We start from the raw sequence: 19020 nt of genomic DNA, 5'->3' as shown, positions 1-19020 counted from the left end.
CCTTTATGCAATTGAGAAATTTCCCTTCTCTTCCAAATTTACTGTCTGTTTTTATCATAAAGGAATATTGGATTTTGCCAAATGTCTTTTCTGTATCTATTGAGATGATCCTTTTTTACATTTTCTAGCCTTTTAATATGGTCAGTTACATTGATTTGTTTCAAATGTTAAATCAACCTTGAATTCCTGGGATAAACTACATTTGGTCATGATGTACTGTGCTTTTTAATACCCTTTTTGCTAGTTTCAATTTGCTAATATTTGATTAGAGGTTTTTGTATCTGTGTTTATGAGAGATACTGATGTGTAGTTTGGTTTTCTTTTCTCGTAATATTTTGTCTGATTTTGACGTCAAAGTAATGCTTGGCTTTGTAAAATAAATTCTGAAGCAATTCTTGTTCTTATTTTTTACCAAAATGTTTGTGTAGAGTTGGGATTCTATTTTTCTTCATTTTTTTAAAGATTTTTTTTTTATTTGTAAGTAATCTCTACACCCAATGTGGAGCTCAAATTCACAATCATGAGATCAAGAGTCACATGTTCTCTCAACTGAGCCAGCCAGGCGCCCCTTTTCTTAAATTTTTGATAGAATTCACCACTACAGCCATTTGGGCTTGGAAATTTCTTTTTGGAAAGGTTTTTAAACTATGAATTCAATTTCCTTGAAAGCTGTAGACTATTCACATTACCTATTTTTACATTAGCCTTGGCAGTTCATATCTTTTAAGGAATTTTCCATTTTATGTATGATATCACATTTACTGGTGTAAGGTATTCATAATGTTCCTTTATTAATCTTTTTATGTCTGTAATAGCTGTAGTTATATTGTTCACTTATTCCTGATATTGACAATTTTGTGTCTTTTCTCTAGACCATTATGAATTTCATTGATTTTTTTTCAAATAATCAGCTTTGATTTCATTGATTTTCTTTTTTTTTTCTTTTTTTAAAATGTTTATTTATTATTTTGAGGGGGAGAGGGGCCAAGAGAGGGAGACACAGAATCCGAGGCAGGCTCCAGGTTCTGAGCTGTCAGCACAGAGCCTGATGTGTAGCTTGAATTCATCATGGACCACGAGATCATGACCTGAGCCAAAGTCTCAGACGCTTAACTAGGTGCTCCTAATTTCATTGATTTTCTTTATTTTCTGGTTTCAATTTCATTGATATCTTCTTTTTTCTTTTTTACCTTTTTTTGGGGGGGGGGCTTACTTTGAGTTTATTTTGCTCGTCTTTTTCCTTATGGTAGAAATTTAGATCATTGATTTGAGATCTACTTCTTAGAAACAGTTAATGTTATATATATAGTCCCACGAATTTTGATGTGTTTTTATTATTATTCAGTTCAAGATATTTTCTAATTTTCTTTGAGATTTCTTCTTTGACCAATGAGTTGTTTAGCAATGTATTGTTTATCTTCCAGCTAATCTAGTTGCTTTAGTCTGTTAACTTCTAATTTATTTCCATTGTAGTCAGATAACATATTCTGTAAAAGTTCTATATTTTGAATTCCATTGAGACTTTCTTTATGTATCAGAATATAGTTTATCTTTGTAATCATTCTATGTGCCCTTGAAAGGAATGTGTATTTTGTGATTTTTGGGTGTAGTCTTTTATGTTAAAACATTTATAAAATGTTTTGTCATTCAGATCTTCTGTGTACTTACTGATTTAGTTTTACTTGTTCTATTACTGAATGAAGTGTATTAATATTTATAATTTGTGGATTTGTCTGTTTCTCCTTATTTCTGTCAGTTTGTGCTTCATACGCTTTTGACATTCTGTTACTAGTCATACCTATATTTCTAATTATTCTATCTTCCTGATTCATTATCCGTTTTTAAAAAAAATTTTTTTAATGTTTATTTGTTTTTGACAGAGAGAGAGAGAGACAGAGCGTGAGCAGGGGAGGGGCAGAGAGAGAGAGAGAGAGACACAGAATCGGAAGCAGGCTCCAGGCTCTGAGCTGTCAGCACAGAGCCGGACACGGGGCTCGAACTCAAGAGACTGCAAGATCATGACCTGAGCTGAAGCTGGGTGCTCAACCGACTGAGCCACCCAGGCGCCCCTCATTATCCTCTTTGACATAATGAAGTGTCCCTTTTTTGTCTCTTGTAATGCCCCTTGTCTTAACGTCTATTTTGTATGATATTAATAAAGCTACTCTAGCTTTATTCCCCATTTGTATCTTTTAGTAATGTACTACTTTTAGAAAATATTACATTTTTTTTAAAGTTCCTTTCTAGCTTTTTCTAGTTTTAAAATCCAGGCAATTTCAACAGGGCTGACTTTTTCTCACCGGTGTATCGTTCTCTGCTCTGATCTCCACAGGGTATGCTTTGTCTGTCCGTTGGTTAATCCAACACTGTCTTCATGACACCAGAGCTTTTGCAAAAGATGCTTCAGCACAGGCTCATTAAAGGAAAGCCAAGCCTTCCTCCTTGTGTCTAAAGTCACAGGGAAAGCCAAAAATCAAGAGATTATAGGGCCTACTTATTTTTTCCCTACAAGGATTTTCAAATGGTAGAAGACCGAATTCAAATAAACACCTGCCAATTCTGACGACTGAGGCCAATTTTAGTTTCTTTTGTTTTGCTTTGCTTCTTGTATTTTGACCCCAGTTACCCACCGTAGTATTAATCATTCTCTTCAGTTCATGGCACACCATCACCTGGTGTGCAAAACACTGCTCTTTTTTTATTGTAATACTTTTCCTTTCCTCATACAGTCTGTCTTCTAGTCCCTGCCTCTGAATACTTAACTAGCTACTCTAATAGTTTGAGCCCGTGATATATGATCTGACCTAATGATTCTCAACCAGGACAGACTTTCCTCCATCCCTACCCAGGGACATTTGGAAACGTCTGGGGAAATTTTGGGTTGTCACAGCAGAAGGGGTGCTACTGGCAGTTAGTAGAGAGAGACCAGAAATGCTGCTAAGCATCCTACAATACATAGGACAAGCTCTTACAACAAAGTACTAGATAGCCCAAAATGTGAATATCACCAAGGTTGAGAGCTGTGTGTGTGTGTGTGTGTGTGTGCGTGCGCGCGTGCGCGTATACTATTCCTTGGGAGCTGGATTTTTAATTTACACAAACAGTATTGAGATCAGATCTTATTCAGTTGCTTACTTTTTTCATGTGTTAATATATTTTGTACATCTCTCTATGCTGCTGCTCATAAGTCTGGTTCCTTACTTTCTGACTGGCACATCGTTTTCCATCATATTCATCTACCACGTCCGTTCTCCGAATGATGGACTTCCAGTCTGCTCCATCTCCTTGTTCTCTGAAACGGTGCTGTGATGAACAGCCCCCTCATACGCATCCCCTGTCAGATGTGCAATTTGTGGAGCCTGTCCTCAAGAACAGACTTGCTGGGTAATAAACACTTAATTTTCAGTAAGTGCATTGCCTGCATATTGCACAGCTGTTGGCCCTCGTGATAGCTAAGCCTGAGAGCTTCTCTTCCCCCATATCTCAGTCTTATGTGTCTTTCTCATTTTTGCAAATATGTGGTTATGAAGTGATATCTTTTCATTTTAATTTGTATTTCTTTGACTTTGGGTTAGATTGAGCGGCCTTTTATCCACTTGTATGTCATTAGACTTTTTTCCTTCCATAAATTGCCTGATCATGTGCTTTGAATATACATATATACATATATACACACACACACACACACATATATATATATATATGTATATATATATATTTTTTTTTTACTGGGGTTTCTGCTGTGGTCGATTAGTGTGCATTCCTTATCCAATGCAGACATTGATCCTTTGTGGTGATGGATATCGCGAAAGCCTTCTCCCCGTCTGTCACCAATCTGCCAATTTTGTCTGTGGCATCACAACAGAAATCCTTCATTTTTGAAAAAAAGAAATGTATATATTGTTTAAAAAATCTTTTCTGATTCAAGCTCAGTAAAATACTCTCCTGAATTTTCTCCTACGAGTCTTGCAGTTCTGCCTTTCACAGTTAAGTTAATTAAATATGAAATTTATTTATTTTTTTATATAAAGGACAGGAAATACAGTGTCCATCTTGTTTTTCTACCTGGGAATAGCCAACTTCCTGACTCTGTCTACTAAACATTCCACTCTTAGTCCAATTGGTTTGTGATGACACTTTACCATGCACCAAATGTCTATTTATAACTGGTCTGCTTCTGGGTTCTCGATTGTTCCCCTTTGAACCATTTGTCTATTCCTCCATCACCACCCCACTGTTTCTGTTCCTGTGCTTTGAGGTAAAATGATGTTTGGTAAGTCACTTCTCTTTCTTCTTCTTTTTCGGATTTTCTTCACCTGTACGTGGACGTGTCCCCTTCCATACACATCTTAAAACCAGCTTATCAGTTCCTCACAAACACAGAATCAGGACTGGTTGAAATGTCGTTGAATTTATACATTAACTTTGAGGAAATTAACATATTTGTATGTTATTATTCTATCAATGGACATTCGGACTACTTTATATCCTCTTTTATGCTTAAAATTTTTTTAGGGGTGCCTGGTGACTCAGCCAGTGGAGCATGTGACTCTTGACTTCAATTCAGGTCATTGTCTCTCAATTTATGAATTTGAGCCCGACATCAGGCTCTGTGCTGATGATGCGGAGCCTGCTTGGGATTCTTAATCTCTCTCTGCCCCTCCCTCATGCTCTCGCTCTCAAAATAAACAAATACACTTAAAAAAACTCTTCTAAAACAAAATTTTTAGCTTTCTTGGTGAAGATCTAGTGAATTTACTGTTGGGTTAATTACCAGACATTAAATTTTTTTTTTAAATATTTTTGGTTATTTTTTAATTGCCATTGTATCCTACAACTTTTTTAGACACTTTGTTGGGACTTCAAATGAGTCACAACTTGGCATCTCTCTCTACCAAAGAGTGGAAAGAAAGACCACTACTTATCCAGCTAACAGAAGCTTGACAATGATTAAGCCCTAGATGAATCTGGGCATCTCTCTCAGATTTGCCAAAATGAGGTCACTAAGAATAAAAGAAGGAAGCACAAAGCATAGATTGTAATGCCTAGGTGGGCTAGGTGTAACTCAACAGGACATGGTGGGGACTGGGGTAAACCAGAAGGCACAAGCTCTATCTAAATGGAGCAGACCTCCTTAGCCTCAGCTCATTCTTGCCATGTGGGAAGGAAAGCTACTTTTTTACATCTTCAGATTTTATTAGGAAGAGCCCCAAATCCTTGATTTTAAGATGTTAGGAAATAATTCAAATTTAAAAAAATACATTGGATGTGCCAAAGAAATCACATCTGTGTGCTAGATTTGTTTCATAATTTACTGGTCTACACCCCCTGATCTAAGACTGTCCCAAAGGGAGGGGACAATAAGAAAGGAAGTAAATATCAGTTCTGACCCTACTCTTCCATTCCTTCCCCCCGTCTCCAACCCATGTTGACTTCACTATGCAAGGTTATGTTCCAGTCAGCTTGGACACTAGCCTCATAGGAATTGAATTTAGAGCTTGAGAAGAGAAGAGGGAGGTCAAGGTTTGAGAAGGTGTGGGCTGGACCCCATCACACAGCCCGAGAACCCCCATGAGAACAGGTGTCTAAGCTGGGACATGAATTGATGTGTGACCTACCTACCAGCTTCTCCTGAGGTCGTCTGGTACCAAAACGACTCCAGCTCTTTCCCACATTACCTGCAGGTGAGCACGTTTGGCCGTCTCGAATCAAGATGGTTCCCACGAATCCACGCTTTGGAACTGAAGCAGCCTCCCATGGTGTCTCCGGTTGATGTTATGGGATGGATTGTGTCCTCCCAACATTCTCACATTGAAGTCCTAACACCCAGTATCTCAGAATGTGATTGTGTTCGGAGATGGGGCCTTTACGGAGATCAGTGCTGTAAAATGAGGTCGTTATGGTGGGCTCTGATCTAATGTGACTGGTGTCTTTATAAGAGGAAGAGATGAGGACACAGCCACACATGGAGGGAAGACTGTGCCACCTACAAGCCAAGGAGAGAGGCCACAGAAGAAAACAGCCTTGCTGACACCTGGATCTTGGACCCGGATCAGGCTTTAAAACTGTGAGGAAAAACATTTGTGTTGTTTAAGCTCCCTAGTCTGGGATACCTTGTTATCGCAGCACTAGCAGACTAATATAGCTGTGTTCCTTGGAAAAAGACTCTGAGGTGCAGGGTGGCATGTGAAATTTTATGGGACCAGTGTCAGGAAATCCTTCACAAACAAGGAAGGCAGAATGGGGCAGAGGGAGATATTGAACTATAATCAGGTTGCCACCAAGCTGGCATCCTGGAGCTGGGAGGGCCCTTCAGGGCTGTTCCAAGTTGAAGCAAGAAGCCTTTTTTCCTACATTGTTCATTCCCGAGGTGAAGGGTGGCAGGGGTGAGTTCCCCCCCTCCCCACTCCCGTGAAAACATTTGGCAATGTCTGGAGATATTTTTTGGCTCTCACAATTGGTGTGTGTGTGGGGGGGTGGGGTGGGGGGGGGGTATATGCACCACTGGCATCTAGTGGGTAGAGACCAGGGAAGCTGTTGCTAAATGTCCTACAATACACAAGGTGGCCATCAGGTCCCCAATGTCACTAGTTCTGAGGTTGAGAAAGCCTGCCCTATATCAACAAGTCATTGGCCGTGAGGTGCTCTTACAAGGACATAACCTTGGGCAGTTCCCAGTGAGGGATGTAGCTGTGAGCCATCAGCAGTTTTATGATCCCAGCAACTGAGGAGTGAGTGTGTTTGCCATGGAGAGAGGATCCAGGTAGAGCAAAGAGCCCTTTACCTGGTATCTGGACTCCCGGGCTTCTCTCTCTCTCTCTCTCTCTTTTTTGAAGATTTTATTTTTAAGTCATCTCTACACCTACTGTGGGGCTTGAACTTAGAACCCTGAGCTCAAAAGTCTCGTACTCTACTGATTGAGCCAGCCAGGCACCCCTCAGCCTTCTCTTTCTAATAAAGATAATCAACCACGTCTAGGGCACTGCCATGGGGGGTTTACTTCCATTATGTCATTTAAGCTGCATGAGAAGTCCGAGATGTGGATTTTATGACCCTTACTTTATAAAGCAGCAATCCAAGCCTCAGAGAGGGTTAATGCCTTACCCAAGGTTATCAAGCTAGTAAGATATAGAACCAGAATTTGAATCCAGGGCCGTCAGACTCCAAAGTCTGGCTCGCTCGCAAACAGGAAAGACAACCTTTGATAAAACAAGAGCGTTCTACACACACAGTAGGCACAGGAGAAATGGCATGGGCTGCAAGTGTTACCCAGAACTGATATAAATATAGCCCCAGAGTAGTCAGAAGCCCCGACCATGTTTGGCACCACGCGAACATCACGGGGGGCCAAACTCTGAGCATGGGATCCCTGGAGAAGAGCCTCCTTCCACCTTTATATCTGTAAATATTCATGGTTACCAGAAATAATCCCTCTCATAGGGAGGACTCTTTTTTTTTTTGCCTCCTTGGGGAGCATGCATGGACCTTAGGACTTTGTATGAGGACAGCAGTAACTATGAAAAAGGAAAAAAAAAAAGCCACTTCCCAGAAGTCAACAGTATAAAAATAATTTTTATTTACTACTGTAAATAAAGTAGTGCAAAGAGTAGTTTGGACCCACAATATTGCATTACTGATTTATTTACTACCTTAGCAGCATACAGCATACAGACAGTCTGCTCTTCCTCTTTCCCCCCCAACCCCCCCCCTCTCTCTCACACACACACATGCACACACACACACACACACCCTCGCACAAACTCAGGCAGGCATAAGGGGTAGGGACGGAACTATGAGCTAAAGGCTTATTTCCTGCATATTCCCCTGCTGCCAGTCTATTCTAATGGGTAATTCATGGAGAAGACTACAGTTAAATACTAAGAATTTTCTAAATGTTATTTTATGGATTTGATTGAAAAGTAAACGATATCCAACAATGTCATTAAATGATTCGGAAGCCCGACCCTAGAAAAATCCAAGGAGAAAAATGTAAACCCATTTACAAAGCCATCACCCTCCCTGCATTTCCAGCCATAACCTATTTATTTCAAGGTGCCTTAGAACCGCCGGGTCTTGGAAGTCAAACTGAAACCCGTCTTTTGGACCTTGAGGAGCCGGACTGTGGCAAACACACATACCGAAATATTCCCTACCTGGTAGACAAGTCACAATTTTCTGTTCTTTAATAACAGGGAATGAACAGGGGCTAAGATTTTTTTTAAATGCATCTCAGTGTGTAAGGATTCAGATGGGCCACAGGGCAAACTCTGAGTCCCCATACACACATCTGCAGTGACCCAGTTAACCTCCTCAACAGACCCCTGTGATCAGGAGTCTCCTTGTATCTGGCTGATAACCTTTGGTTTAGCCACTGCCTGCTCTGGGTACTTCCTCCTAATTTGATTAAAAAAAAAAAAAAAAAAAGACACCAAGTGCAAAATTCGCATCCAGTTGACAAGACATGTATGTAAGGTGTTTATCAGTATAAAGCCCTAGCCCCAGCTTTCCAATACCAGCTGTTGGAAGGACTGTCTCTCATCGGGAGAGAGCTGGAGCGCACAGTTCACTCTCAAGGCTCTGTGTTATTAGTGACCGTGGGCTGGTCCTGAGCGGAGGCATCTGCAGCTGGAGTCACAGCCGGACTGGTGGACGGGGCCGTGGGGTCTGAGGAGGCCCGGGCTGGTGTGGGACGGGAACCACTGGCTGCAGAGACACATGTACGACAGGTGTTGGATGTTTAAACCAGTGTGTGCAGGACACGCAACCACACCTAGACCCCAGCAAGCCGGGAGAGAAGCTTCTAGTCCAGTGGCCCTGACTTGATAAGTAACCTTACGCCCGTTATGTAGGTTACTCGGACTTTGGTGCCCCTTCTGTAACATGGCAGACTGGAACAGACGTGCAAAGATCTCTGCCGGTTCTGACCTCCTGGGATGCAAAGTTCTGCATTTGTATTGTGACTTCCAGGCAGATATTTTAGTTAAAGAAAGAAAGAAAGAAAGAAAGAAAATGAAAGAAAGAATGAAAGAAATAAAAAATGAAAGAAAGGAAGGAAGAAAGAAAGAAAGAAAGAAATGAAAGAAAGAAAGAGAGAAAATGAAAGAAAGAATGAAAGAAAGAAAAAATGAAAGAAAGAAAGAAAGAAAATGAAAGAAAGAATGAAAGAAAAAATGAAAGAAAGAAAGAAAATGAAAGAAAGAATGAAAGAAAGAAAAAATGAAAGAAAAAAAATGAAAGAAAGAAAGAAAGAAAGAAAATGAAAGAAAGAAAGAAAGAAAGAAAGAAAGAAAGAAAAGAAGGAAGGAAGGAAAGAATAACAACTCTCTATGTCTATGTTTCCCGGTCTATGTTTCCTGTGGTCATCTCTCTCTCTCTTTTTTTTTCTTTCATGGCATTGATGTAATGTGAGCCATGAATTAATTATACCAGTCAATCAGAAAGGAGTGTTTGTTTTATTCACATTCTTATTCCAGTTGGATGATGTACCAAATTTGGTTTAAATTATGTTATTTAGATAAAATGTGGATAAGTTTCAGAAATCGTGACTACTCGGTTTAATTATCTACCTTTAGTAAGGAGGCTAAACCACCATAAATATTAGGGAAGCTTATGAAGTTTTGTACTTTATGTCAGCCCTTTGCAAATAGGGCAATTTTTTAAAGCTTATTTGTTTACTTTTCAGAGAGAGAGAGAGAGAGACCAAGCAAGCTTCATGCTGTCAGCGCAGAGTCTGACCCGGGGCTTGATCTCACAAGCGTGAGATCATGACCTGAGCCTAAATCAACAGATGAATGCTTAACTGACTGAGCCACCCAGTCGCCCCTCACACAGGGCAATCGTGATTCCCAGAGGACAGTTGGTTACATCGGTAGACGTTTTTGGTTGTCACAACTGGAGGGCAGGCTGTTGCTAATAGACAGTGGGTAGAGGCCAGGGATGCTGCTAGGAGTCCTACAATGCGTGGGGTAGCCTGCCTGAAACAAAGAATGATCCAGCTCCAAATATCAGTGGTGCTGAGGCTGGCATACTTGGCTTTACGGACTGAGGCTGAGAGGTGTCCCGGTTACGAAGACTGTAGTCTCTGGCCACTGGCCACTCGGGAACTCTCCTTCATCAGTTATGTGACTTGGGCACATTACCTTCTCTCCTTCTGCCTCTAAAACATGGGGGAAATAAAAGGATCTATACCATGCTAAGCTGTTATAAGGATTAAATGAGCTAGTGTATATCAAGCGCCCAGACAGGGTCTGGCATGCCGAGGTACTCAACAAATGTTAGCTATTAATACTAGTGATAGTATACCTGTTTTACCCTCGAAACGTGTTTTAAGATTTATTACTTTCAGGGACATGTCTTATAGGACTGATAAAAGAGTTGGTGCATTTGTTTCTAGGAACCCTCCCCAGGAGCCTCTGAAAACAGCAGAAACTTTGAAGCCAGAAAGACCAGGGCTTACACGACTCTGACATTTATACCAGCTGAGTGTTAAGCTAGTTATTTAGCCTCTCTGAGCTGTGGTTTTTTTCATCTGTGATATGGGGGTAGCAGTTTGCAGGCGTGTGTGACATACGGTTAACACAGGGGCCATCGTTTGTGCAAACTGCTAGCTTGTCTTTAGTGATCTTAATCATGCTCAGCAATCCTGGAGTCTTATACAGTCTTCAGCAGGTGGGACCATTTTTAGAAGTTCCCAGTGTCCAGCCTGAAATGTATCAACTTGAAAAAGCTACCACCACACTGACAATCTGACTTCTAGATAGACTCGTCAAGAGTTTCACCGCCAAGAGACCGTTCCACGAACTTTCGGAACGAGCTCCAAACCCTCTGGCTTTTCTGGATATGGAAAGGAATTCTCCTAGGGACCCTTTTCAACACCTACAGAAGATCTTGTGAATCCGGAGATGGTTTTGAAAGAACAGGACAGTGGTGGTGGTTGGTGAGGCAGGGAGGACCCAGGGTATTGCATGATGATGTGGACGTTTCTAGGTTAAAGCCAAAACTCTGGTAGATGATCTAACCATAGCTGGGAGCATGTGGCCCAGTGACGTGGTACAAAGACCATTTGCTGGAGTCAGGAGACCTGGCCTGGGCAAGTCTCATTTATCTGCCATTAGCAGGGGACTTCAGGGTAGGTACTGAATGGCAGCTATTTTAGTCCTAAAATGCTTAAATCTCATAGGCCTCAGTTTCCTCATCTGTGAACTGAAGGGCTTGGTTCAGATGGTGTCCCAGACCCCCTTAGGCCCGGAGATTGATCTCTGAGCAAGTTAACAAAGTACTAAAGCATGCATTTTTTCCTTTTCAAGCTCTGGGTGGGGGGAGGGGGGGGGAGAAAAAATGTTTAAATCACCATGGTAACAAGAAAAATCAGCAATCAGTTTTCTGATTAAAACAAAAAAGTGCCAGTGTGTAAATGTAAAAGGAATGCATAATTAGCATTGCCACACTTTAAATCTTCTCGTAAGAGCATAATGAAAGTGCTCGATGTTTCCACAGTAAATTTGTTATTATCCATGCGAGAACTCTCCCCTCCCCCGCCACCATCAGGGGTTTGCCATCATTGGACAAGCCCCCCACAGCCCATCATAATTTTAAAGTGGTCTCTTCGTCTCTGCTCACCTGAAATGTGTGCTAATTTGATTACCGGGCTGGAATCAAGGTAACCAGGAAAATGAGTGTGCCGTTTCAAATATTACAGAGACTATTCCAGCACCAAATAGAAATGATTTCTGTATCACTTGCTGCTTGGGGGACCATGTTCTATACATTAGTGAGACTAATCAAGAGCTGGCCCTGAGCGGTGTAGACCCAGGGGTTGACACTCTGCAACCCACAGGCCAGATGGGGCTCACCGCCTGTTTTTGTATGGCTTGCAACCTAAGAATTATTTTTACCACTGTCAGTGATCGAGCAAAAATCAAGAGGGGAGTAATATTTCATGACATGTGAAAGACATATGAGATTCAAATTTTCATGTCCTCGGTAAAGTTTTATCAGAAACGAGCCATACCCATTTGTTTTCATGTGTCAGCAATGGCTGGCTGCCTTGGCTGTATAATGAAAGTTGAGTAGTTGAGATGGCCCTCAGAGCCCCAAATGCTTATTATTTGGCCTTTATGGAAAAAATCTGCCAACCCCTGTGGTGGACCATTGTAGGAAAAATGTCTGCTTGCTGGTTGACCAGATGGGAGCATGAAAGAAAGAAGAACTGGAGAAAATATATTGAGCCAGTCCTGAAATGGTAAAATAAAGTTTGCAAAGATGGCGGGGCGGGGCGGGGGGTGGGGGTTGGGGGTGGGGGGGCAAGGAGGGGTGGGAACAGGCAAGACCTGGAAATCTTATGCTATGAACAAGATATAGCCTGCTTCACCTGGGTCTCCAGATCTAGCGAGGCCCGGGACAAGTATACAATTCATGTCATTTAAACATTTCTTATGAGTAAAGCTACTAGATCAGTGCCAAGGGCAATGAGATCGAAGAAAAGTGAATTCTCACCATTAAGTCGCTCTGACTTTAAGGCTACTAGTTTTTTTCATGAGCACTGCTTTGTGACATTTCACTGTAGTTTTAGCAGCAACCTCATTAACTGGAAATGGAGAGGACAGAAGAGTAGAAATGACTTCATTCATCTCGTTCATATCATCTTACTCTTTTGCAAAGACACTGGGCTAACCACGTAGGCAGAAAGAAAGAGTTGGCTTGAATCATGAACGTTTGGAGTAGAATGACATTGGAGCGAGAGGTTAAGCCCATCGACACCTGGGAGCTGGTAGTTTGTTCTAAATGTCTTGCTCTACACTGCGCATTCTACTGGGAATTGAAGTTCACGGTAACACTGGTAAGGCAGGAGTCTCTGAAATCGTCCCTTCCGGTTTGCCCCTCGGTTCTCTCCTTCCCTTCCCTTTGGGCAGCCAGCCAGGCTCCATGCTTTCTCTGTCTCGGGGGGGACTGCAAGCAGGGCAGAAAAGGAAACGGCTCTAGACATACTTTGCTTGGGGATTTTTTTGTTTTTTCAAAAGCCTGAGTCCATTAAGGCAATTATGCTTGGCGTCCCTGACAGGGGAGAGGCGGAGCACTTCGGAGACTCAGGGAGGCGGGAGAAGGAGGGTCTGGAGCCTGGGAAAGTGGCTGAGCCCCGGCTGTGGGTTGTACTGGCCGCTAAGCCCTCGCCTTGCCCCTTCAGCAATTTCAGAAAGGAAGACCGGGGAGAAAAAAGGTGAAGCAAAGCCGGCGGGACCCCTAGGTGACCAGAAGCTGCAAAGCCAGTGGACTTGGAGAGACAGAGTAGGCGCACGGCAGCGTGTGTTCAGCTATCAGACTGGCGACAGTGTGAGTGGACCAAGACCCAGGGACCCTTGCACCACCCTGGGGGGCGCTGGCCTCAAGAAAGACTGAGCCACTTGGTAGAACACAAGCTGGGAGGCAACATCAAGTTCAAGGAAACGAGAGACGTGCGATATTTTTCATGTACTCGCTCTGGCTCTCTTCATGGCCTGGTCAATATCTTTTAGATACTTTAAAAAAGCGTTTTGTGTTTGAGAAAGAGTCTAACAACGTAGAAAAACCCACTGGGCTCTGGGAATTGTGTCTGTTACTGAGATAAAGCACGATGTGTAAGTACAGGCGCTACCTGAGGTCAAGCTTGAATTGAGGGTGGAAACCCCCAAGGATATTACTCCTCGGGGAGCTACAGCCACCGCTTGTTCAGTTCTAAGCACTTTACGTCGTGTCATCTGGCTGTTGGCTTCCCTCAACTGCAACAGGAGGTAGGTGGACCGCTATTTCTGCTATTTTACAGAAAGGGAAACCGAGGCGCGCATGGGCTCCCTCCCTTGCCCAAGGTCACACAAGTCAGTGGCAGGGCCAGAATCCGAGCGCATGACTCCCGAGCCCATGCGGTTAGCTACTGTCCCACACTGCTAACCTTCCGGACGCGGGACGATTTAGTGTGGCAAAGGCGGCAGAGTGTGGACCATATATCACAGAGCACATAAACTCAGGAGGGGAATGAAGGTAGTTGGAGCCGAAAGCAAAACGGATGGACAGCTCAATTTAAAAGTTTGACCATAAATCACTAATGTTGAAAAACAACTAGCTGGAAAAATGCAAATCACAAAATGACAAAGATCCCTGACTTACAGCACAATCCTTACACGAGGCTACTTAAAGGAGGCTCCCGACTTTCAAATCTGGTCCCTCCTCGCTGTCGGCCAGTGCCCGGGCTTCATTCCTGTGCCTGCTTCCCCACACCTTGGCCACCAGCCTCTACGGGAGGGCGCCCCCTTCCCACCGGGCAGGTCGTGAGACCTCCGGCCCTGGGGTCACTGGGGAGACAGATGCTTTGTCCTCTCAGCCGTCTTCTCCCCCTGCTCCTGTGTGCCAATTCGTCCCCTGCCCCACTGTCTAGTCACTGACAGAGTACCTTCCTATTTCAAAGTTATTGACAAATTTGCACTTATGGGGAGGACCTTAAAAACAGGAAAATAATTGACTACATATTTTAACTCCTGACACACTAGTTCTAACAGGGCTAGTAGGTACTACTCGGGGCGCATTTTGGAAATACGTGGAGACTTTTTTTTTTTTTTTTTTTTTTTTTTTACTTCTAGGCCCTCACTACTCAAAGTGTGGCCCATGGAACAGCAGCATGGACATCACCTGAAATCTTGTCAGAAATGTGGAATCCTACCCCTGGACCTACTGACTCAAGAATCTGCATTAAACAAGATCCCTGGGTGATTCATGTGCACATTACAATAAAGAAGTATGGGGCTAGAATTTACATAGTGAAATATGCATCATTTTATTATAATTGGTTTCTTTTTATTTCTCCTTTATATTGCTGTGGGGTATTATTTTTAAAAATATGTCTGGAGGCAGGTTAATTATCGTTCATTTCAAGGTACCCAAAAAATGTGCTACAAAATATTTTTTATATAAGGCAACAATAGGTCAGAGACACGATCGTAGCCACTGTTTTAAAATACTGTTGACCCTTGAATAGCACAGGTTTGGACTGTATGGACCCACGTACACAAGTTTGTGTTGGTTTTTAATAAATACACTACAGCGCCATGGAAGTACTTTCTCTTCCTTATGATCTCCTGAATAACAATTTCTTTTCTCTAACTTACTTTAATGTAAGAATACAGCACATAACATATATAACATATAAGATATGTGTTAATTGACTATGTTACTGGTAAGGCTTCTGGTCAACAGCAGGCAGTAGCGAAGTTTTGGAGGAGTCAAAGTTTTCTGCAGCATTTCAGCTCAGGGTAGGTCGGTGTCCCTCACTCGCCCTGTTGCTGAAGGGCCACCTGTATTGCGAGTCTGAAAAAGTGTGAAATCCTGCTGCCCTCTGTCCTTTCTTGGACTTTGTTTTGTGATTTGGGGCAGACCACTTCGTCTACGTGGCCTCAGTCTGTCCATCTGTGAAATGAAGGGCGTAGAATTAAATGAACTTTAAGAGCCCATCCAGACTCGTCCAAGGCCAGCAACAGGGAGGGAGGTCCGCACAGGAAGTGAAAGAGTTTGCAAATAAATGAAGAACATGTGTAAAAGAGCAAAGGGAAAAAAAAATATCAAAGGGCAGGAGGGACAGGGAGGCGAGAATGTGGAGAGACTGATAATGAAGACAGGAAGACAGGAAAAAGAGACAACTTCTGATAAAAGCGATTCCACCAGCCCATGAATTTTCATGGCTACCAGCTGGCATAAAATCATAAAGACAATTTTCAGCTCCTCTCACGGAATTGCATTTGTAATAATCATAACAATATTTCTGCAGAGTAAAACTGACAAAGATAATTTGAAATGGAAAAACACTGACAAGATGCAAAATAAATGTGCTCTACCTGGCAACAAATTTAGGGACGGGACAGAATTAGCATGAGGAAAATTTATAAGGCGGCATACAACGGGGCAGCAAATCTGGATGGGCTTTTGATGGCTCCTTGTTAACCTCCTCAGGTAAATCAGAGGGAAGTGATTCTGCATTAGCCTCTCGCGACAGTGACTTCCTTCCCACCATCGAATCTGTGGTGGAATGCACTCCTTTCGCTTTTCATTATCTGCTACATGAATAATGGTTGAGCAAATGCTCAAGTGCTCAAATGCCATGTCCAGTCCTAATTTATCCATTTGTAAATGTCCCTCCTGGTCTTCGTGAGACATTATGTCCTTCTGCGGTCATCCAAGATGGCGGGAAATGATAATTCTCCACGGTCAGAGGTTTGCAAATTTGAGCACCTACTAAGTGTGCGATATCCTAAATGATGCACGAAATCCTGCCTCTGATTCCTCTTACGGTTTGACGGGGGAGAGGAACGTACTAGCTCACATTTACCGAGAGGGTTTTATATGCCAGATAACTATAACAGCTCAGATGAAGCACAGTAGTCATTTTGGTAAGTGTCATGCGTATTTTTTTTCACTGGACCCTTCTGACATCCCTGGGAAATCGCTACTATTATAACCTAATTTTATTGTTGAGAAATTGGGAGATCAGGAAGGTGAACCAACGCACCATAAGTCACACAGCTAATGAGTAGCCAAGCTTGGACTCCAAAGCCCAAAGAGACGCCAAGGCGGTGTCCGTCTCTTTAACTACGGTCCTACGCCAGCTCAGACAAATAACAGTGACCAGTGGAAATCACGCTAACCTAAATGCTCACTTCATATTCCTCTTCGGCCCCTCCTTCTGACTCCATGTGGCTGGGTATTTTTATTCATCATGAGTGTTTGTTTATCATCCCACACATCTGATTCCTTGACTGGGATAAATAGGAAGAATTCATACTGGAGGGGGCTTCAGATCTGGATTTAAGGCAACAGACGCAGAGTATCTATCGTGGATGTATTTTCAATGGGAGAAGACCTTTTAGTTCAGCATCTTAAGCTTCTTACTTAAAAAAAAAAAATCCTCGCTTACTTTGACAAATATAACAAAAATTGGGACCTTCCATCCGCCAGAGATTATAGTGTAACCTTGGGGGAAACCTCCACCCTACGAATGACCAACCTAATGAAAGGAAGTAGCATAGTCAAGGGCGTGAGGAGGAAGAGTGTCATCTTCTTGGTAGGTGAAAGGAATCCCTACGTTTTTATATTGCCCTGGCTTCTTATAAATCTTTACCTGAAACAGACTGGAAATACTGCACAGTCCAGGCGATCAATACAGACAGCAAGAAGGTTCCCAGAAAGTAGATCTGCAAAATCCAAAGCATGAATCAGATGACTGACAAAAGGCAGGGACCCCCGTGGGCAGGGCCGGGGGACATGGCGCCTACCAGGGCGGAGTGCAGGACGGCACCCCAGATGAGCCTCAGGTGAAGGTAAAGCCAGGCCAGGGAACAGGGGCTGAAGGACTCCTCGCTACTTTGGCTCCAGCACCTGCGGGACAAAAAGCACGGGGCATCCGGATGTACTGGCAAACTTCGGTGGCATTACCTATGACCCACATTATCAGACCCTCACGCCTGCCTCCTGCTTTGGGCACATGGGCCACTCTTGAGATGCAAGACAAAGAAACGCAGCCAGTTCTAAAGGGCTTGGGTCTGCCCTGAAATTCCAGGATCCTGGCAGAAACCTCAGAAAAAGGAGTCCTGTCCTTAATAAAAAAGCTAATGGGTCAAAGAGGACCCTGAAGCAACGAGCTGCCAGAGCAATACTTCGGTCCGAGCGCCTGTCCGAAGTCTGGACGTCGGACTGCTTCTCTATTTGCAGCAAGGCGTGGTCTAATCGGACGCGTTAGTCTTTCCACCCTCATGGGAAACCCTGGTCCGCACTTTGACTTCAGATCAAGCACATTCTGTATGGTAGGCTTCAGACAGAGAAATTGTTTGGGTCCAGCTGAGTGCTCTCTAATCCAAACAAGTCCTGAGCCCTTTATATAACAGCTGCCATTACATAATAAAAGAAAGCCTAACTTTTACCAAGAAGTAAACACCACCCAGACTCCACAGTATTAAAGAGGCTCTGAACTCACCTTTCATACAGTTCCTGAAGGATGGAGATGTTATTAGAATGGATAGTTGGGTCAATTTCCAAGAAATCCAAAATATGATGTGGGATTATAGCACCTTCCTCAATTAGCAGAGCCAGGTTAAAAAATCCCTGAAAACAAGCCACAAACCAAACTCATCAACTCCTTATAATAAAACCCCAGACACAAGCCCTTCATCAAATGTAAACTTTTACAACCTCTAGATTTTTTTTTTTCAGTCCCTCAAGCCAGATGTTTTTGTCGTCTTCATTGATGGATTGTTTCCCTAAATATATGCATCTGAGAAATTTATTTGCAGGAGAACCAGGAGGCTTTCAGGGAATGCTGTGTCCCATCTGCCAGAAGCCAGTCAACCAGGGGACTCTGTCCTTTCCTGCTCATTCTCTCAAGACAGAACTCACTGGAAAACGTGACCTTGTATCATCAACAAACCAAAATACCAAGTTGAAGGCAATGTCTATCACTTACAGATCATGCCCTGGGACACCAGCAGCATGTCGGAAATCTAGCAGAATGCTTTGGTGGCTGGGGGTGCTACTCCCGACTGACAGGCTAACATAGCCTCTCGTGCACACAGTCGGATACGGGGGTTTGTCTCTGCTCTCTTAGGCCCGTGCGGAGAACCTTCTCTCGTGATCCTCTTGGCCCAGCTCCTCCCAAGTACATTTCCCTACCTCTTCCTTATATGCCTTGGTCTTGACCCTCAGAGGTAGGACCTGCTTCATTGGGCTGTGCAGATGCAATTAAAAAACCCAGCAGAGTTAAGAGCCTGACAGTAGAGGTGCTTCATAAAGTATGGAGGCTACCACACTGCCTGGAGGAGAAGCCCTGACCATCATGAGCTGAGCACGTGGCCGGACCAAGAAATAAACGAAAAACAATGGGTAACGTACCATTAGGGATTTACGAATGGAACTGGATTGTGGCCCTTCAAAGAATTCATGGTCATGTTTTAACGACTTATATCCTCCCTTCAACCTTTCCTTTCAGTTGCCATTGATAAGGATCTCAAT

The 19020-nt window shown here is 43.0% G+C and overlaps 1 protein-coding gene across 6 annotated transcripts in view; it reads right to left on the bottom strand.

Annotated features, from left to right (window-relative positions):
* Window positions 1-7607: 7607 nt before the first annotated feature.
* Window positions 7608-19020, bottom strand: part of SEL1L3 (SEL1L family member 3) — a 103670-nt gene continuing 92257 nt past the window's right edge. For 5 of the 6 annotated variants that reach the window (XM_042936758.1, XM_042936760.1, XM_042936761.1 and 2 more), the window contains exons 21-24: window positions 17990-18117; window positions 17292-17394; window positions 17138-17210; window positions 7608-8703 (exon numbers count right to left, since the gene is read on the bottom strand). In XM_042936758.1, the coding sequence (XP_042792692.1) occupies window positions 8570-8703; window positions 17138-17210; window positions 17292-17394; window positions 17990-18117 (438 nt within the window). In that variant the 3' untranslated portion in view covers window positions 7608-8569. Of the gene's footprint in view, window positions 8704-15194; window positions 15433-17137; window positions 17211-17291; window positions 17395-17989; window positions 18118-19020 lie in introns of those variants that run through there. The other variant, XM_042936762.1, reaches the window with a different exon arrangement.

Source organism: Panthera leo, chromosome B1 (assembly GCF_018350215.1).
Source record: "Panthera leo isolate Ple1 chromosome B1, P.leo_Ple1_pat1.1, whole genome shotgun sequence".
In the NCBI taxonomy this organism is placed as follows: domain Eukaryota; kingdom Metazoa; phylum Chordata; class Mammalia; order Carnivora; family Felidae; genus Panthera; species Panthera leo.
Note: the sequence above shows the minus strand (reverse complement) of the source record. Positions and strands in the feature narration are given on the sequence as shown.